Source organism: Macaca fascicularis, chromosome 18 (assembly GCF_037993035.2).
Source record: "Macaca fascicularis isolate 582-1 chromosome 18, T2T-MFA8v1.1".
Classification (NCBI taxonomy): domain Eukaryota; kingdom Metazoa; phylum Chordata; class Mammalia; order Primates; family Cercopithecidae; genus Macaca; species Macaca fascicularis.
Window position 1 is genome coordinate 56532915 of NC_088392.1, and position 22341 is coordinate 56555255.

Genomic DNA, 22341 nt, shown 5'->3' on the forward strand with positions numbered 1-22341 from the left:
ACACAGACAAAACATATCATTCTACCTCTGACCCCTCCCAAATCTCACGTGCTCACATTTCAAAACACAATCATACCCTTACAACAGTTCCCCAAATTCTTAACTCATTCCAGTACTAACTCAAAAGTCTAAGTGCAAAGTCTCATCTGAGACAAGGCAAGTCCCTTCTGCCTATGAACCTGTAAAATCCAAAGCAAGTTAGTTACTTCCTAGATATAATGGGGATACAAGCATTGGGTAAATAAACTTGTTCCAAATGGGAGTAATTGGCCAAAAAAAGGGGGCTACAGGCCCCATGCAAGTCTGAAATCCAATAGGGCAGTCATTAAACCTTAAAGTCCCAAAATAGATCTCCTTTAACTCCATGTCTCATGTGCAGGGCACACTGTTGCAAGAGGTGGGCTCCCATGGCCTTGGGAAGCTCCACCCCTGTGGCTTTGCTGGTTATAGTCTCCATCCTGGCTGCTTTCATGGGCTGGTGTTGAGTGTCTGTGGCTTTTTCAGGCACACAGTGCAAGCTGTTGATGGATCTATTATTCTGGGGTCTGGAGAGCAGTGGTTCTCCTCTCACAGCTCCATTAGGCAGTGCCCCAGTGGCAACCCTGTGGGAACTCTGACCCCACATTCCCCTTCTGCACTGCCCAGCAGAGGTTCTCCACAAGGGCTCTGCCCCTGCGGCAAACTTCTGCCTGGACATCCAGGTGTTTCCGTACATCCTCTGAAATCTAGACAAAGGTTCCCAAACCTCAGTTATTCAATTCCATGCACCCACAGGCCCAACACCATGTGTAAGCCACCCAGCCATGGGGCTTGCACCCTCTGAAGCAACATTCTGAGCTTTACATTGGCTCCTCTAGCCATGGCTAGAACTGAAGCAGCTGGGATGCAGGGCACCACATCCCAAGTCTGCATAGAACAGGAGGAAAGACCACCTACAAGACCATTTCTCCCTCCTAGGCCTCCAGATCTGTAATGAGATGGGCTGCTGTGAAGGTCTCTGACATGGCCTGGAGACGTTTTCCCAAACGTCTTGGTGATTAACATTTGGCTCCTTGTTACTTACGCAAATGTATGCAATCAGCTTGAATTTCTCCCCAGAAAATAGGGTTTTTGTTCTATCACATCAGGCTGCACATTTTCTAAACTTTGATGCTTTGCTTCTTCTTGAATGTTTTGCCATTTAGAAATTTCTTCTGCCAGATACCTTAAATCATCTCTCTCAAGTTCAACGTTCCACAGATCTCTAGGGCAGGGCCAAAATGCCATCAGTCTCTTTGCATAGCAAGAGTAACTTTTGCTCCAATTCCCAAAAAGTTCCTAATTTCCATCTGAGACCACCTCAGCCTGGACTTCATTGTCCATATCACTATCAGCATTTTGGTCCAACCCATTCAACATGCCTCTAGAAGTTCCAAACTTTCCCATATTTTCCTGTCTTCTTCTGAGTCCTCCAAACTGTTCCACTCTCTGCCTGTTAGCCAGTTGCAAAGTCATTTTCACATTTTCAGGTATGCTTATAGCAGCATCCCACTCTCCTGGTACCAATTTACTGTATTAGCCCATTCTCGTGCTGCTATAAAGAACTGCCTGAGACTGGGTGATTTATAAAGGAAAGAGATTTAATTGACTCACAGGTCCACAGAGCTGGGGAGGCCTCAGGAAACTTAACAATCATAGTGGAAGGGGAAGCAAACATGTCTTTCTTCACATGGTGACAGGAAAGAGAAGTATAAGACCTGAGTGAAGGAGGAAGCCCCTTATAAAATCATCAGATCTTATGATAGCTTATTATCATGAGAATAGCATGAAGGAAACCACCCCCATGATTAAATTACCTCCCACCTGGTCCCTCCAAGGACATGTGGGGATTATGGGAGCTACAATTCAAGATGATATTTGGATGAGGACACAGCCAAATCTTATCAATTACTAAGTTCGCATGAATTTGAAGAGTATTTGAATTTAATTTATGATTATAAGCCATTTGGTAGCATGCTAGACATAACATATAACCTAATATATATATTAGGTTATATATATATAACCTCTCATATATATATATAACCTAATGTATATATACATACACACACACACACACACACAAAGATCCAATAGCTGTTACCTTGGACTTTTGGCCATGAGATAACAACACAAACTCACCATTTTATAAAAGATAGCTGGGTTCAAATTATTTTTCGGACAAAATTGGAACCCGTTCCAATGGCTAAACTGTTTTTCCCGATAGATAATCCAAGGAAGGCTGTGGACCAAATTTGATAAAGAGGTCTTTATGGTAATTCATTCTTTTTAAAAAAGGCTCTTTTACCTTTTATTCTTCAATTTCAAATGAATTTTTAATGTTTCAATTTCAGTTAGATCATAAAGAATAAGTCTTAGGACCAATAACTTAACAGCAGATTCAAAGCAGGCAGAGAAGAAAGGAGGAAGACAGAGAAGTTTAGAAGACTCTAGTTAATTCTGTAGTTGCAGGTTAATCATTTTAGCTCTAAATTTTTCTTACTATGCAGAAAACCAATACTGGCCATTGCACCCAGGGATCCCTGGTGTCTTCTTGAAGGTTAACTGAGTGTCCTTGGCTCCTTGTCTCAGGCAGTCTCCCCTAGGTGTCTTAACCTCATAATTCAGATTTCCTCTAATCCCCCAAAAATGATCCCTTAACTTTCCAGACTGTATGTCATCTTCCTCTTAGGGGGAAGCCAAGGTGACTTTGTCTGTGGGGCTTCAGCAAGGAGGAGAAGAAGGAGGGGGAGGAGGAGAAGGCAGTATTTCTGGGAAGAGGGTAAATTTAAGCTCCTCTGGTGCAAGAAACTTGGCATGAAAGAGGTTTTCACAGACATAAGAGAAAAATCTCTAAGAGGAGTAAATAGAAACAGAGAAGAATACACACTCATACACAAAAGACTTACTGGCAGGTCATTTCTTGATCCAGCATTCTAGAGTGTCAGCCGTTAGGTTCCTCTCTCACCTTTGCAAAGACTCTTAAGGGAGTCTCTACTCAGAATGAAACTACTGGTCCCTTCTTCACCCTCTCAAGGACTCCAGCAGGGACCTCTACTGAGTGCAGGATCATGACCTTGTGCCAGGCATCCCTGTGCAAAACCCTGATTTGGGGTGAGTGTCCCCATCATACTTAACTCTGAGCTTTCTTTCCAGTACAGCTATATAACCCTTTGCCTGCCTGCTTATGACCTCAAAACAATGATATATTACCTTTTCCAAAGCTGATCCCTGGCACCCAGAGTCAGGACTAATGCCTGTCCTTTGCTGGCAGATGAGGTTGTAAACCCTTATATGCCAGTTACTGGGTCTATAAGCATGTAAAAAAGCTTCCCAAATAAGGAAGTGGACTATCTAGTTCAGATGCTGGGTCACCAGTTTGATGACAGAGAAAGCTAATCCTTCAACAAATGGGATCCTTCCTTGTTTGGTTTCATTAAGCTAATACATGAAACCAAAAGTGAGTATCAAGCAGTGCAGAACACATAATTGATAAGGAGGAGCAAGGCTCACAAATCAACTTTTCCACTAGTGAGCGATGAGCGGGGCAAAATATAGGGTTTCTTTAATGAAGAGGTTGAACATTAAAATCAAAAGGAGGAAGGTTTATGTCTTTTCTAGAAATGGGAAATGAACTTCCCTGAACTTGAGTGCTACCTTCCTTTTTGTCCTTTTATGGTGTCTTCCAGCTGTTGTTATGGTGCTGGTGCGAGGGTCATTTAGCATAAAAATGACATTATAATAAAGCTTGAGTTCTTTTTGAAGTTGTTCAGTCCAGTTGACCATCTTGGTTCTAACTAGTCTCAGCTGGCCCAGTTACAAAGGGACCTTTTTATCCAGGCATCCTGTTTCTTAAAGATAAGCAGAGTTAGAGAAGGGTCAAAATTCAACTATGTCATGTAGGCATTATACTGGGGAACAGTCACACTTTTGTAAAATCCCCTCTTGAATGTGCACTGTACTCAGTTGCTTCTAATAAACAGAATAAAGCAAAAGTAATAGAACATCGTTTTTATGATTAGGTTGCAAAAATTTGTGACTTTTACCTTGCTAGCATTCTCTTTCTTGTCATCTTGGTTACTTGCTCTGATGAGTCAAGCTGCCATGTATTGAGGTGCTCTATGGAGAGGCCTACAGCGTGTGGAAACAACATAAGCTTCAGTCCACCCACATATGAGAACCAACCACCCTTGAGAATTGCTGCCAACAACCAGCAATGTGAGAGCAGAAGTATTTGTAGTATGTTAGAAAACAGGTCCTTGCCAGTCATGGTAGAAGACCCAGAGCTGGAGAACCTAGGGGATCACAGAACTGGTAAGATAATAAATATTAATGAATTTAGCAACTAAGTTTGGTTATACTTTTTATGCAGCAACGGATAGCCAATGCAGGCTCCTGATGCTACACTTCAAAATCCATCACTGCTTTTTTTTTGCCATGGAAATACAGTGCACTAATCCTAGCTGACGACTGATTGTTGCAGGTATACTAAGGCAGGCATGCTTCTGGGAAAAATGGGATCCTCTACGGCCAACTTTGAGGATTCCCAGTGGCTTCTTCAAATATTCCATGAACTGCATAGGATGCTTCAAGCTTTCCTGCCTCTCTCATTTACTCTAGGGAGACTTAAATTCAAGACTTTCAGTGTGCCCTGACCACTGCTTCCTCCCAATTTCCTTTCTCACAAGTATTTCCCCTAAAAATATCCTTGAACTTGTAATGCTTTCTTGATGTCTGGTTCTCAGAAGATGCAGGCTAATACAACAATTTACCATTAGAACTATCTCCTTTTAATTTTTTTTCATAGTTGTTTTTGTATTTTTTTTTAAACTAGACTTTATGTTTTAGAGCAGTTTTGGGCTCACAGCAAAACTGGGTGGAAAGTTTGGAAAGCTCCTTTTTATCCCTTCTCCCCACCCCCCATACCAGACATCCCACATCCAAGTGGTACACTTGTTACAACAGCGAACCTACCTTGACACATCATTATCACCCAAAGATCATAGTTTACAACAGAGCTTACTCATGATGTACGTTCTATAGGTTTGGAAAATGTATAAAGATGTGTACACAACTATAATATTATTCAATAGTTTCAGTGCACTACTTAAAAAAAAATCCTTTTTGCTCTACTTATTCCTTGCTTCCTCCCACCTAACTCCTGGTTATCCCTGACCTTTTTATTGTCTTCAGTTATGACTTTTTAAGAATGTGATATAGTTGACATCATATAGGATTTAGCCTTTTCAGATTGGCTTCTTTCACTTAGTAAAATGCATTACATTTTCTCCTTGTCTTTCCATGGCTTGATAGGTTATTTCTTTTTAAACTTTAGAGACTGACATACAGAATATGTATATACTCATGGGGTATGTAACGATGTCTTAATACACATAATATATAGAGTGATTAGATCAGGGTAATTGGCATATCTATTATCATAAACATTTATTGTTTCTCATGTTGGAAACATTCCAGATCCTTCTCCTAGCCATTTGAAGCTATGTATTATTGTTAACTATAGTCATTCTACATTGGTACAGAACACTAGAACTTATTCCTTCTACTTAGCTGTAATTGTGTATCCTTTGAAAAATCTCTTTCTGTCCCCTCTTTCTCCTACACTTCCCAGTCTTCAATATCCTCTGTTTCAATTTTTACTTCTTTGAGATCAACTATATTTTAGCTTCCATACATGAGTGAGGACAGGCAACATTGAACTTTCTGTTACTGTCTTATTTCATTAACATAATATTCACCAGTTCCATCCATGTAGCTGTGAATGACAAGATTTCATTCTTTTTTTATGGATAGTATTACACTGTGTATACATACCACATTTTCTTTGTTCATTCACCTGGACACCTAGGTTGATTCCATATCTTGGCTATTGTGCATAGTATAGTGATAAACATGGGCGTGCAGATGACTTCTTCAATACTGATTTCCTTTCCTTTGGATAAATGCCCAGTAGTGAGATTGCTGGATCATATGGTAGTTCTATTTGTAGTTTTTGTGGAATTTTCATACTATTATCCATAGCAGTTGTACTAGTTTACGTTCCCACCAGTAGTGTAGAAGAGCTCCTTATTTTTATTTATTTATTTATTTTGCATTCTCACTAGCTTTGTTAGGCGGTTTTTGCATTGCAATAAAGAAACACCTGAGGCTCAGTAATTTATAAAGAAAATAGGTTTAGTTGATTTATGGTTCTTCACACTGTACAAACATGGTAGCAACATCTGCTTTGTTTCTGGTAAGGGCCTCAGGAAGCTGACAAATCATAGTGGAAGGCAAAGTGGGAGACGTGGGAACAGGCCTGTCACATGGTGAGAATGGGAGCAAGAGAGAGAGGGACGAGGTGTCATACACTTTTAAACAACCGGATCTTGTGAGAACTCACTCACTATCCTGAGGACACCACCAAGCCATTCATGAAGGATCCACTCCCATGACCAAAACACCTCCCAGCATGTCCCATCTCCAACATTGGGGATTACATTTCAACATGAGATTTGGAGGGGACAGACATTTAAACTATATCATTCCACCCTTGGTTCCTCAAATCTCATGTCCCTCTCACATGGCAAAATAAACAAAGTCTTAACTCATTCCAGCATCAAGTCCAAAGTGTTAAGTCTCATCTGAGACTCATCTCCTTCCAACTTTGAGCCTATAAAATCAAAGCGAGTTATTTACCGTCAAGATGTGATGGTAGTATAGGCATTGAGTAAACATTACTATTCCAAAAGAGAGAAATTTGTCGAAAGAAAGAGGCAACAGGCCTCATGAAATTCTGAAACCTAACAGGGCAGTCACTAAATCTTAAAGCTCTGAAATAATCTCCTTTTACTCCATGCCCCACATCGAGGACACGCTGGAAGGGGTCGGTTTTTAAGACCTTGACAGTTCCACTCTTGTGGCTTCGCAAGGTGCAGCTATTCTCATGAGTTGGAGTTGAGTGACTGTGGGATTCCAGATTCAGGGTGCAAGTTGTCAGTGGAGCTACCATTCTGGGGGCTGAAGGGTGGCAACCGTCTTCCCACAGCTCCACTGTACTGTGCCCCAGTGGGGATTCTCTGTGGGGTCTCCAACCCCACATTTTCCTTTGGCATTTTCCTAGTAGAGGTTGTCTGTAAGGGCCCTGCCCCTGGATCAGGCTTCTGCCTGGGCCCACAGGCTTTCTCCTACATCCTCTGAAATGCAGCTAAAAGCCTCCAACCTTCCTTCATGCTTGCATTCTGTGCACCCACAGGCTTAACACCATGGTGGAAGCCACCAAGGCTTATGGCTTGTGCCCTCCATAGTGGCAGCCAAAACCATACCTGGGGTCCTTTGAGCCATCATTGTAGCTGGAGCAGCTGTGATGCAGGGAGCAGTGTCCCTAAGCTGAGCAGGGAAGCAGCATCCCAGGCCTGGCCCCTGAAACAATTCTTTCCTCCTAGGCCACTGGGTCTGTAATGGGAAGAGCTGCCTCTAAGATCTCTGTAATGCCTTGAAAGTCTTTTTCCCACTGTCTTGGATATTAGCACTTTGCTCTCTTTTAGTCATACTAATCTCTCTAGCAAGTAGTGGTTCTGCAGCCTGCTTGGAATTTTTCTCTGCCACATGGCCAGTCTGCAAACTTTCCAGACTTTTATACTCTTTTAAATATAAGTTTCAACTTTAAGTCATTCCTTTGCTCCCATATATGATAATAGGTCATTAGAAGCAGCTAAGCTACATCTTGAACACTCTGCTGCTTAGAAATTTCTTCTGCCACATACTGTAAGTCATTACTGTTAAGTTCAAACTTCCACAGATCCCTAGGACATGAACACAATGCAGTCAAGCTCTTTGCTCAGGTGTAACATGGGTAATCTTTACCCCAGTTCCCAATAGCTTCCTCATTTACATCTGAAACCTCATCAGTCTAGCCTTCACTGTCAACGTTTCTATCAGTATTTTGGTCACAGCCATTTGACCAGTATCTTAGAAGTTCCAAACCTTCTCTCATCTTCCTGTCTTCTTCTGAGCTCTCTAAACTCCTCCAATCTCTGCCTATTACTCAGTTTCAAAGTCACTTGCACACTTTCAAGTATCTTTATAGCAAAGTCCTATTCCTCGGTACCAATTTTATGTATTAAGCCATTTTTGTATTGCTATAAAGAAATACCAAAGACTGGGTAATTTATAAATAAATGAGGCTTAATTGGTTCACAGTTCTGCAGGCTATACAAGCATGGCAGCAACATTTGCTTAGCTTCAAGGGCCTCAGGAAGGTTACAATCATGGAGGAAAGTGAAGTGACAGCAGGCATGTCACATGGCAAGAGTGGGAGCGAGAGAGAGAGGGAGGAAGTGCCACACAGTTTTAAACAACCAGTTCTTGTGAGAACTGACTCACTATCATGAGGACAGCACCAATCTATTCATGAGAGATCTATCCCCATGACCGAAACAGCTCCCATCATGCCCCACCTTAGACTTGGGGATTGCTACTCAGCATGAGATTTAGAGAGGACAACTATCCAACCTATATCAACAGCATTTGTTATTTTTTGTCTTTTGATAATATCCATTCTAATTTGGCTGATATGATTCCTCATTGTTGTTTGCATTTCCCTAATGATTAGTGATATCAAGCATTTCTGAGAAATATTTGTTCAGGTTATTTGCCCACTTTTTTTTTTTCCTATTGAGATGTTTGAAGTCCTTGTATATTCTGGATATTAATCTGCAGTTTGATTAATAGATTGCAAATATTTTCTCTCGTTGTGTACATTGTACTTGCACACTGTTGCTTGTTTCCTTTGCTGTGCAGAAGCTTTTTAGTTTGATATTATCACATTTGTTTATTTATGCTTTTGTTGCCTGTAATTTTGAGGTCTTATTAATAAAACTTTTTCCAGGACAATGTGTTGAACCATTTCCCGTGTGTGTGTGAGTGTGTGTGTGTGAGAGAGAGAGTGTGTGTGTGTGTGTGTGTGTGTGTTTATACTAGTTTTAAAGTTTTGGTTCTTACATTTAGGTCTTTCATCCATGTTGACTTGATTTGTGTAGAGGGTAAGAGATGGGATCTATTTTTATTATTCTGTATATGGACATCAAGCTTTTCAGAACCATTTTTTGAAGAGACTGTCATTTCCCCAAAGTATGTTCTTTCTGTCTTTGTCAAAAATCAGTTGGTTGTAGATATGTAGATTAATATCTGGGTTTTCTATGTTGTTTAGTTTGTCTGTGTATCCATTTTTATTGCCAGCACCATGCTGTTTGGATATAACAGCTTTGTAGTCAGGTAGTGTGGTACCTCCAGCTTTGTTCTTTTGCTCAAAATTGCTTTGGCTATTTGGGGTTTTTGTGGTTCCATAAAATTTTTAACTTTTTTTTTTATTTCTATGAATAATGTCATTGGTATTCTGATAAGAATTGCATTTAAACTGAGGTTGTTTTTGGTAGTATGGTCATTTTGACAATATTCTTTCAATCCGTGAGCTAGGATATCTCCATTTTTGCAGCCTCTTCAATTTCTTTCATTAGGGTTTTGTGGTTTTTCTTGTAGAGGTCTTTCACCTTGTTGGTTACATATGTTCCTATTTTATTTTTTTGTAGGTATTGTAAATGAGATTGCCTTTTTATTTTTTGGTTATATCTTTATTAGTGTATAGAAACACTACTGAGTTTTGTGTGTTGATGTTGAATCCTGCAACCTTATTGAATTCATTTATCAGTTCTAAGAGTTTTTTTGGTAGAGTCTTCAGGTTTTTCTATATACAAGATTATGTTATCTACAAAGATAGACAATTAGACTTCCTTCTTTCCAAAATAGACGCTGCCCTGTATTTCTTTCTCTTGGCTAATTGCTCTGGCTAGGACTTCCAGTATTACGTTGAATGAAAGTGCTGAGACTGGACATCCTTGTCTTGTTCTAGTTCTTATATAACAATCTTTCAGCTTTTCCCTCTTCAGTATGACATTAGCTGTGGTTTTGTCATATATGGCCCCTGTATTATGTTGAGGTACCTTTTCCTACACCTAATTTATTAAGAATATTTTTTATTATGAAGAAATACTTAATTTTATCAAATACTTTACTTGCCTTTACTGAGATGATCATATGGCATTTGTCCTTTATTGCGTTGATGAAATGTATCACATTTATTGATTCATACATGTTGAATCATTCTTGACTTTCTGGGATAAATCCCACCTGATCATGGTGTGTTATCATTTTGATATATTGTTGGAATCAGTTTCCTGGCATTTTGTCGAAGATGTTTCTATCTGTGTTCATCAGAGATATTGGTTTATAGTGGTTTTTTGTTGTTGTGTCCGTGTCTAGCTTTGTATCAAGGTTACACTGGTCTTGTGGAATGAGTTAGGGAGAGTTCCTTTCATTTCAAATTTTTGGAATAGTTTTAGAAGAACTGAAGTTATTTCTTCTTTAAAGGTTCAATAGAATTCAGTGATACTGGATTTTTTGGGGGGAAGAGTTTTTGTAACTGAGTCAATCTTATTGTTATTGCTGTGTTTAGGCTTTCTATTTCTTCTTGGTTCAATCTTAATAGGTTGTATGTATCTACGAATTTATCAATTTCCTCTAGGTTTTTTATTTTATTGGCATGTAAATTGCTTACAGTAATCTCTAATTATACTTTTATTTTCTGTGGTGCCCATTGTGATAACTCCTTTTTCATTTGTGATTTGGTTTTTGGGTCTTCCCTTTTTTTCTTTGATAATCTAGCTAATGGTTTGTCCATTTGTTTATCTTTTAAAAAGCTAACTTTTTGTTCTGTGAATCTCTTGTATTTTTTAGTCTCGATTTTATTTATTTCTGCTTTTGATCTTTCTTTCTTTCTTTCTTTCTACTTATTGTAATTTTGGTTTGTTCTTGCTTTTCTAGGTCCTTGCAGTGCATCAGCAGGTTATTTTAAATCTCTCTAGTTTTTACTGTAGTCATTTACTGCTATAAACTTGCCTCTTAATACTTCTTTTTATGTGTCCCATAGAATTGGTATATTGAGTTTCTATTTTCATTTATTTCAACTAATTCTTTAATTGTATTTTTGATTTTTGTCTTCATTCACTGGTCTTTCAGGAACATGTCATTTAATTTCAATGTATTTGTATAATTTATTTATTTGTTTATTCATTTATTTATATTTTGAGATGGAGTCTTGCTCTGTCACCCAGGCTGCAGTGCAGTGGCACAATCTTGGTTCACTACAACCTCTGCCTCCTGGGTTCAAGTGATTCTCCTGTTTCAGCCTCCTGAGTAGCTGGGATTACAGGTGCATGGAGCCACTCTTGGCTGTTTTGTATTTTTAGCAGAGACAGAATTTCACCATGAGCCAGGCTGGTCTCAAACTCCTGACCTCTGGTGATCCACCTGCCTTGGCCTTTCAAAGTGCTAGGATTATAGGCATGAGCCACCATGCCCAGCCTGAAATATGATTCTTTATTAGACTGATACCTTGTAGGTTTTCAGGTGAACCACTAGAGTTCACTCTCCCATATTTGAGTATGTGGGATTTTTTATGTGTCCTATCTCAGTCTTGATAAGTATGCAGGTCTGTTTCATCTAATATTTTGCTTTTTAAATCTTTATTCATAAATAATTGTAGACTCTTAGGAGTTTAGACACAGAGTCTTGTGTACCCTTCTTCCAGCTTCTTCCAATGGGAGTATCTTGTATTGTATATACTGCACTTGTTGTCAGTATTAAAACCAGGAAATTGAGATAAGCCTAATCATTTCATGATTTTTTACATATTTTCATGTATGTATGTATGTGTGTGTTTATTGTTATTTGCCGTTTTATCTCGTATAGATTCAGTAACTACCACTACAATCAGAATACAGACTAGTTTCATTTCCTATGCTGCCGTTTTTATTCATACCAACTGTCCTTTCTCTGTCTCCTGACAACCACTATTATTTTCTCTATCTCTAGTCTTGCCATTTTAAGAGTGCTATATAAATGAAACCCTACAATATTTAACTTTTGATTTGGGCTTTTTTTATTAGGCATAACGCATTTGAGATCAGTCTGGGTTGTTGAAGGTACTAAGAGTTCATTCCTTTTTTATTACTGAATGAAATTCCATTGTATGGATGTACCACAGCTTGAAACCATCTGCCCTTTGAGGGACATTTAGTTTGCTCCCAGTTATTTGCTACTTTGAATAAAGTTGCCCTGGATATCAATGTAGAAGTTTTTGTGTGAACATAAGTTTTTCATTTCTCTTGGATAAATATCAAAAAGTGTGATTTTGGGGATGTATGTTAAGTGTAAATTTAATTTTCTAAAAAACTGCCAAACTGGTCTTCCAGAATGGCTGTACCACTTTATCTGAATGCCAGCAATGTATGAGAGATCCAGTTTCTCTACAAGAGAACACTAATTTTTTTTTTTAAAAATTCAACCTAGACTAGTAAGTTTGTAGTGATATATCATTATGATTTTAATTTGCATTTCCCTAGTGGCAAACGGTGATGTACATCTTTTCGTGTGCTCAGTTGTTATTGAAGTCTCTTTTTCATACAGTGTCTGTTCAAATATTTTGCCATTTCCCCATTGTAATGTTTGTTTTCTTAAGGTTGTGTGTACAGAATTCTTTAATTTTGAAAATGCAAGACTTTTAATCGGATATGTCATATGCAAATATATTCTATGTTTTAGTAAAGTCTTGTCTTTTTGTCTTTGAGGGTGTTTTATAATGCAGAAGTTCTTAATTTTTCTAAAATTCTACTTATCACTTTCTTCTTTTATTCATCATGTACTTGGTGTCACACACAAGAAATCTTGCCCTAATCGTGTAACAAAGAAGTTTGTTTTCTAAAAATATTATAGGTTTACAATTTATATTTAGATATATAAGCCATTTTTAGTTAGATTGTGTGTAAAATGTGAGATTTAGCTTGAGCTTCACTTTTTTTGCCAATGAATATGTAATTATTCCATCACCATATGTTAAATTACTTTCATTAAATTGATTTTGTAACTTTGTCAAAAATCAGGCATGTTTGTGTAGCTCTATTTCTGAGTTGTCTATGACCATTCCATTTATCTATTTGGCTATCCCTCTGCCAATATCACACTTTCTTGATTTCAGAGTTTGCATAGTAATTCTTAACAACTGGTAAGAGTGATTCTTCCCTTTTATTCTTCTAAATTTATTTGGATTTAGCTGATATAACAATGATGAAATTTAAAATAACAGTGAGACAAGCATAGTATAAACTGCTTTCCTAGAAAATCCCCAAAAGTCTGAGGAATTAGTGGCATCAACTTCATCAAGGAATTGGAATAAGTGAACCACTAAAATAATAACTCTTAAATTGCATGGCAGTAGGCAATTGTCCATCACTCAGGCAAAAATCCATAGTGTATTCTCTGGACTGGAGGCAACAGATAACACTGAGAGAAGAAAAATTAATTTCAAAAGAAATTAATACATTTTGAATGTTGACGTTACCTAACTCTCATTGCCTAACTGGCTTCTAGGATTCTGACAGGTTAAGTCTATACTCTGCAGACATGGAAATGTAAAGAATCTTGTTCTTGCCTATTTGTTTGTTCCTTTAATTTTCATTTCTATAGTGAGATTGTAGATTTCAGTTTCCTTTGACCATGCTGCTGGAATCAGGGTTGGTGCATAAGAATCTGGGCCAATTCAATAAGCACACCATATATTTATTGGAGATTGTTCATATTCTCTGTGCCTTTTTCTATTGAATAATTTTTCTATTACATATTGACTTGTATGAGTTTATTAAATATAAAGTTTTACTTTTATATGGGTTTCAAATAAATCTCCTAGTCTACTATTTTGTTTAGGTGTGTTTAAAAAGTTGTAATTATCTATATTATTTGCTGGTATTTTATGAAAATGGTAATTTTATCATTTTCTCACTGTTTTTTTTTTCTACATTAAACAACCATAACAGTATCTAAAGTAATTTTATATTTGGAAGATGGTTTCTACTTGCTAGATTAGATAAAGGACTGTGTGGTTCACAGACTAGCACTGGTCCTCTTGGGAGGGTCATATAGGAACAAATAACTCTTTGACTATTACTTCTTTTTAAAAAGTCCTGTGTTTTCCTAAGCTACAATTTCCTTTATTTTACCTCTAAGGCTGTGAAAGCTATAACTGCTTGGTCTTTTCAATTCTGCCTCCTCTTCTTTTTTTCTTACCTTTCCATCCCTGTATTACCCAGCTTCTGAATTAAAAGTGTGTAAATCTCTTACCTGAAATCAGATTCAAAGACAGTTTATTTGAAAGAATTTATAATTGATTTTTCTCTCAATTATGTTTTCCCTTGGAAACAATACTATTGATGACTTTTTTCCCTCACTATTTACTTAACATCTAAGTAGTATTTTTTAGAAATTGTCAAGTTACTTTGGGATGGATTTCCATTGATTCATACTGTTAAAGCTAATTTAAGTATTATTTATTTATTTATTTATTTATTTATTTATTTATTTATTTTGAGATAGGATCTCACTCTGTCACCCAGGCTGGAGTACAGTGAATCAATCACAGCTCACTACACCCTCAATTTCCTGGGCTCAATCAATCCTCCCACCTCCGCCTCCTCAGTAGATGGGGCTACAGGCATGTGCCACCATGCTTGGCTAATTTTCCATTTTTTTTTTGTAAAGACATTGTCTCTCCATGTTGCCCAAGCTGGTCTTGAACTCCTGGACTCAAGTAATCTGCTACCTTGGCCTCCCAAAGTGTTGGGATTATAGGCATGAGCCACCAAGCCTGGCCTAAGTATAATTTAAAATATATTTTTTTCTACCTAGGAGAGAGATGTATCAACTTACCAGTCTATATGATCATTACTCTTCATCAGTGATAAATGTTAATACTAATATTGAGGAGAAGGAAGAGGAAGTGACTGAAGCAATAAGGGAAACAAAGTCATCAAAAAATGAATTACATTCTCTTTCAAAAACGGTGAGTTTTTCATATTTAAAAATAAAAAATACTGATTTTTGTTTTGAGTTATAAATAGCAAACTTTTTGTCAATAAATAGCAATTGGCCAATTTTTTAAATATTTAGCCAATTTGCCTATATTAGTTTTCTATTGCTGCCTAACAAATTACCACAAATTTAGCATCTTGAAACAGCACTCATTTATTATCTCAACCTTTTCCTAAGTCAGAAGTCTGGGCACAGCATGGCTCAAGTGGTTGCTCTGCCCTAGGACTGGCAAGACTAAAATCAGGGTATCAGTAGCCTGGCATTTCTATCTGGAGACTCCAGGATAACACTATTTTTAGTATACGGGTATCAAAATATCAGAATAGACCCCTATAAAGATGTCCAATTATTATGTGTCAATTAAAATAAAAACTGAAGAAAAACTTCAAACAAAAACTTACTCAGTTTTTGTTTTGACACATAATAATTGTATATTTTTATAAGGGGTCTAATGTGATATTTTGATACCTGTATACAATCCGTAATGATCAAATTAGGGTAACATTCAGCATTTCTTTGTGTTGGTAACATTCAAAATCGCCCTCTTCCAGGATTTTGAAAATCCTCATTGAAAATATAGAATGAATTATTATTAACTAGAGTCACTCTACAGTGCTAAAGAACACTAAAACTTACTTGTCTTATTAAGCTATAATTTTTTATCTCTTATCCAACCTCTGTCTATGCCCCCTACCCCCTACACTTCCTAGTATCTAGTTATCACTACTCTACTCTCTGCTTCTGTGAGATCAACCTGTTTAGCTTCCATGTATGAAGGAGAATGTATGGTATTCATTTTTCTGTGCTAGGCTTATTTCACTTGACATAATGCCCTCCTGTTCCATCCATGTTGCTGCAAATAACAGGAATTCGTTCCTTTTTATTGCCAAATAGTATTCCATTGTGTATCACATTTTCTTATCTACTCATCCGTTGATGGAAGCAGGTTGATTTCATATCTTAGGTTTTGTGAATAGTGCTGCAATAAATGCAAAGGTGTAGATATTTCTTGGACATACTGATTCCTTTTTCTTTGGATATATAACCAGCAGTGGGATTGTTGGATCATATGTAATTCTTTTTTTAGTGGGTTTTTTTTTTTTTTTTTTTTTTGAAGAATCTCCATACTGCTGTGATCTCCACTCCACAGTGGCTGTATTCATTTATAGTCCCACCAACAACGTTTAAGAGTACCTTTTCTCTGCATCTTCAACAGCGTTCGTTATTTTTTGTCTTTTTGATACTACCCATTCTAACTGGGGTGTTCAGTTTTGACATGATTTAATTCTTATGGTTTGAGAACTGAAGCCTTTGTTTCCTTGGCAGCTGTCAGCCTGAGATCACACTCAGTTTTCAGAGGCTGCCTGCATTCCCTAGCTATTTGTTCCCTTCTTCTCTAAAACCAGCAGTGGTGTGCTCCTGCTTGGAAGCATCTGACCTTTCATTATGACTCATCTTTCTGAAGATGAAGCTTTCTTTTCCTGCCATATCTCATTCACTGTTGTATAAGAACATAATAGATAAAATAAATAATAGGATAGTAAAAGGAAATAATATATAAATTATTATGCCAATTTGCATTCCAACCTGGAGTTAAAGACATTCTTCTCTACAATAAGGCTTTTTAATTGTACCTCATTATGGTTTGTTATTAGTTATTAATGGAACTGAACATTTTTAATGATTTTTGCGGGGTGATTTGTATTTCCTTTTCTGTGAAAACCTGCTCATGATTTTCCTGCTATATACTGAGTGTCATCTCACTGATTTGTAAGAATTTATATATTGTGGCTACTAAATATTTTCTAGTTACAAATGTTAAAAATATATTTACCCAAACTTTTTTCATTTCTTTATGGTAACTTCTGATGAAAAGACATCTCAGTTTAATGTAGTATCAGGTATAAATACATTCCTTTGTGCTTTTTCCTTTTGTGAACTTGTTTAAGAAATTGTCCCACTCGTGAGATTATAAAAATATTTTCTGTCATTTCATTCTCAATGTTTCTGAATTCTGCTTTTAATGTTTATGTGATAGTTTTAGATGAAACTATGTTTAGAATGTTTAAAATTGAGGCTTATTTTTCTCACTCTGCCTTCTATTTACAAATTTGGAATTAAAAAGCTATTTCTACAATTTTTGGAATGCATATTTCACTTGCCAGATGTGATGCATAATTAATATGAAATTAATGTATGGGTGTAATGTGAAGTGAGGTTCCAGTTATTTTTTGTATAATATATAAAACAAATTGTTACAATGCAATCTTCTGATGGGTTTTGTTTATATATCTGTAATCAGTGCTATCTCTCTCCCACATTAGGTTTTTCTGTTTGTGTGGATCTTTTACCATTCACTTTTTACTTTGATCTATTTGACCATCTTCACCTGAACACTCCATGTCAGCATCACTAAAATTCCATAATGGGTGTTAATTATCTGTGATAGTGAATCCTCTGATCTTATATTTTCTTTTGAGTTCTAGGCTTTTCTTGATTCTTGCTCTTCCATATAGGTTTCAGGATTATCCGGGTCATTTCTTTAAAAATTTTTGTTGGAATTATAATTAAAACTGTATCCACTTATGGAATAATTGAGTAAGAACTCTAGTCTTTATGATAGGGACTTCTAAACATACCCATGACCTATCTCTGTTTATTTGAGTTGTTTTCCCAAACCGAACCTTAATCAGTGTTCTTGGAACTTTCCAAAAGGAAAACTGTGTCTTTGCAAAATCAGACAGTGATGAGACAAATTAACCCTTCCATCTTCATCTAATGTTAAAGTTATTTTTAAAAATTGATTTGTAATGTGATCCTGATATGTTTATAAAATTGGTCTATATGATAGAAATAATTTAAAATTTATTATGGTTTAATTCATGTTCTAATATATGGGTAATTTGCATAAATATTTCATTTGACAAAAATGTTTTCTCTGATTTGGGGATACAATTCTAAGTAGATTGATTTAGCCATCTGTGTTAGTTGTGTTATTTAAATCTTTTATATTTCTGGTTTATTTTCTGACACTTCTATCAATTACTGTGAGAGATGAATTAAAATATCTCAGGGAGATAGGTTACTTTTCTCATTTTTCCTAATTTTTGCTTTATGAATTTTGAAGCCATAAGTTTAGAATGATTAGAGTTGAGCTTTTTTATTATGCTTTTATTTGCAAGGTTTGAAGTTATGAATTATTAATAAAGTTTGTGGAATGCATATTTCACTTGACAGATGTTAAGCATACTCAATATCTTTAACTTCTTTCTGAACAGTTTAGGGATTTTGTGATCCTCTCCTGACATATATTCAATTGTCCATCATTTTATTAATTTTCTTATCAAGATAATTTATTAATTTACACAATAAATGTTTGTTTATATTTATTCCCAGGTTAATATTTTGCACACAACTCTATCTGTGTGTTAGACTTTCCTAATTAAAATTCCTTTTATCTTTTTTAAAAAAAGTTTTGTTGTTGTTAGTTTTTTTTATTTCTTGGGATAGTAGTCTCATACTGTCACCAGGACTGGAGTGCGGTGATACGATCTCAGCTTGCTGCAACCTCTGTCTCACGGGTTCAAGTGATTCTCCAACCTCAGCCTCCCCAGTAGCTGGGATTACAGGTGTGTGCCATCATGCCCGGCTAATTTTTGTATTTTTAGTAGAGATGGGGTTTCACCATGTTGGCCAGGCTGGTCTCAAACTCCTGACCTCAGGTGATCTACCCACCTCGGCCTTTCAAAGTGCTGGGATTACACGCATGAGCCATCCTGCCCAGCCATTTTTATTATTATTTTTAAACTCTACCTCTTGCAAATAAGATTCAAGATTTGAGATTCTCAAAAATTTTTTAAGTTTTATTTTCATTTATAATGTCTTAATTTTGTTCTCATTCATGCAGTGTGGAGAATATTAACCTGAATTCATATGAGAATGACTTACACTGCTACATAGACAAGAGAGAAGGATCCAGAAATAGACAAGGGTGAAAACACTAAACAAAAACAAAAACAATAACCAACAAAAGAACCAACCCACTAAAGCAAAAACACTGGGCTGAAATACTAGAGGAGGAGGAAATGGCATCAATGAGAAGGAAGAACCTGATCTTAAATAGATAGTAGTACAAGTTTCTCTACATTTGCCCTTGTTTCTCTCTCCAGCCTCTTTCTTGCTCCCACTTTCCCTCTGACTCTATACTCTAACCACCTGAAACAACCTCAGGACAACAGAATGTGCCACATATTTTCATTCTTCCAGCTCTTTATAAATACTCTTCCCTCAAAATATAATGTCTGTTTGACTCTGTTCATGCTCTCAATCCTATCATTGTGTAGCTGAATTCTCTTGTTTTAAATCTCAACTTGGAAGGAAGAAAATCCTTGGTGAAACCATCTCTTAACTTTTTTCCTTCTGCTTTGAACTCTAACTACATTCTGCGTTTACCCCTATGCTGGCACTTATAACACTCAGTTGAAATTAATGATTAGTTGTCTACTTCTTAGACTGTAAGGTTTTTAAGGGCAGGAGATGCATTGTGGCTCTTTCTTTGTCTCTGTGTAATTTGTCTAATGCCTTTCCCATATTAGACAATCAATGTTTGTTGAATAAGTGAGTGAATCAAGGAATAAATGGAAGGAAGAAAGGGAAGGAGGGAGAGGGAAGAAAACGAAGGAAGGGGGGAGGGGAAGGGAGGAGGGAGGGAGGTAAGTAAAGGTAAATAGGAGGGTGGGGGGAAATCCTACACCTTGTGAGCCTATAAAGAACTTGGTGACCTGGAGTGTAGAGAGTAGCCATTCACAGAATCTTCGATAATTTAAAACAATGCCTGTAGCTTTCCCAGGGATTACTATAAAAGCACCAAGGAAGTACAGCATAATCAATAAAAGTTTTAAAAATATTACATACTATTGACAAATAGTTGTTACCTCAGTTTAATAATCATGCTGAAATTTGTCTACATCTATAAAAATATCAACATGAATAAAATTTTCAAAAAGGGAATATTTATCCAGTAAACCTACAATCAGTTTTTTATTTCTTTGATCATCTCTAAAATGACAATGCTGGCCCTCCTCAATTTGATGTTATAACACAATGTTATTTATTTATTCATTCATTCATTCATTCATTCATTCATTCATTCATTCAAAGACAGAGTCTGTCTCTGTTGCCCAGGCTGGAATGCAGGGGCATGATCTGGGCTCACTTCAACCTCCGCTGCTTGATGTAAGTGATTCTCCTGCCGCAGCCTCCTGAGTAGCTGGAAATAGGTGTCAGCCACCATACCCAACTAATTTTTTGTATTTTTGGTGGAGACAGGGTTTCACCCTGTTGGCCAGACTGGTCTTGAACCCCTGACCTCAGGTGATCCACCCACCTCGACCTCCCACAGTGCTGGGATTATGGGCATGAGCCACCACCCCTGGCCACAAAATGTTATTTTTGCTGAGAAATTGGGTATATATTTATAAGGTTAGTGATATTTTTTAATTATAGAAATCATTTGGGGACTATCATGCATTCTAGAAGAGATGAGAAAAATGAAGTTTAGATATATTAATTTTTTCTGCATTTTGCTCATTATAAAACCTTTAAGTTAGATTTTCAAAGAGTGCATGTTAAGCACTCAATTAAAAGCAATGATGTGCATTATTGCCATGCATTTTTTTTTGGTATGCAATTGAAACTTCCCAGTTCAAGAGAAAAATAAAAGATTTCTGCTGCTTAATTGCACATACACTTAAAATGATTTTTTTTTTAAATTTCAAGACATTTTATGCTTTCAATTTAGAGTCTACCTCATTAACATACACTTTTCTCTAATTTGTGTCATTGGATCTTTGAAAACACTTTATTTCTTTTTTATTTCTAAAAACAATGGCTTTTGTTAGCCAGAAAACATCTTGAAATTGGCTAAGTGCATTAAAGTAATGTTGAGATAAAATCCTTTTTGAATGTAAAAGAAAGAATTTTCTATAAATCCCTTTCCCATGTTTACTTTACAGTCTACTCCCAAGGTTCAGAATTGTTTTTTAAGAAAATAATTTCATGATCTGCAACTTTTAGTTTCTTGTAATATAAAAAGGCTTTTATTTCTGATTTTATCAATTGATAATAAAAAGTGACTTTTAGGGATTTAGAAATATTTATGAATTTTATATTTTATTGACAATCACATAGACACAAAATTATTTTTTAGTAACTTAGTTTTCATATAAATGTTGCATATAAGTGGATTCCTTCTGTATATTAGTTGGTATTTTCATAATTTTTGAATATTGTTTTTGTTCATAGAAAGCTAATTTACATTAACTTTATATATTAGCCTATATATTATATTGTATGGATCTAAACACTACAAAATACCCATTCAACTATGCCTTTTGATTCATACATTTGCCTTGAGAATTTTCAAATTAAGCAAATTCCTTCTCAAAAATAGATGAAACGATAGTTATTTCTAATAATAACAATTTATCAAATAGGAAGGCAGCCTAGAGAGGCTGAGTGATTGAGTGATTTTCTAACAGACACAAAGCTATTAAGTGGCAGAGTCAACCTACAACCCCAATTTTTGGACTATGAAAACAGTTGTGTTTCATTACACAATATTCATATATGTGTTTTGTAGATAAAATAGGATAAAATTCAGAAAACTACACATTGCTGGCCAGGCATGGTGGCTCATGCCTGTAATCCTAGCACTTTAGGAGGCTGAGGCAGGCGGATCACCAGGTCAGGAGTTTGAGACTGGCCTGGCCAATATCGTGAAACCCCATCCCTACTACAATATATAAAAATTAGCCTGGCATGGTGGTGCACACCTGTATTCCCAGCTACTCAGGAGGTTAAAAAAAAAAAGTATTTCTAGTTCTAGATCCTTGAGGAATTGCTACACTGTCTTCCACAAAGGATTATAAATCATGCTGCTATAAGGATATGCACACATATGTTTATCGCGGCACTATTCACAATAGCAAAGACTTGGAACCAACCCAAATGTCCATCAGTGACAGACTGGATTAAGAAAATGTGGTACATATACACCATGGAATACTATGCAGCCATAAAAAAGGATGCGTTTGTGTCCTTTGTAGGGACATGGATACAGCTGGAATCCATCATTCTCAGCAAACTATCGCAAGAACAGAAAACCAAACACTGCATGTTCTCACTCATAGGTGGGAATTGAACAATGAGAACACTTGGACTAGGAAGGGGAACATCACACACCAGGGCCTGTTGTGGGGTGGGGGAAGGGGGAGGGGGGAGGGATAGCATTAGGAGATATACCTAATGTAAATGACGAGTTAATGGGTACAGCATAGCAACATG

At 36.6% G+C, this 22341-nt stretch overlaps 1 protein-coding gene across 1 annotated transcript in view; it reads left to right on the plus strand.

The window, feature by feature from the left end:
- The window catches only part of CCDC178 (coiled-coil domain containing 178), a 462699-nt gene that overhangs the window by 125827 nt on the left and 314531 nt on the right, over positions 1–22341 (plus strand). Inside the window, exon 12 of the mRNA XM_074022193.1 lies at positions 14815–14968. Coding sequence (XP_073878294.1) covers positions 14815–14968 — 154 coding nt within the window. The remainder of the gene's footprint in view (positions 1–14814; positions 14969–22341) is intronic.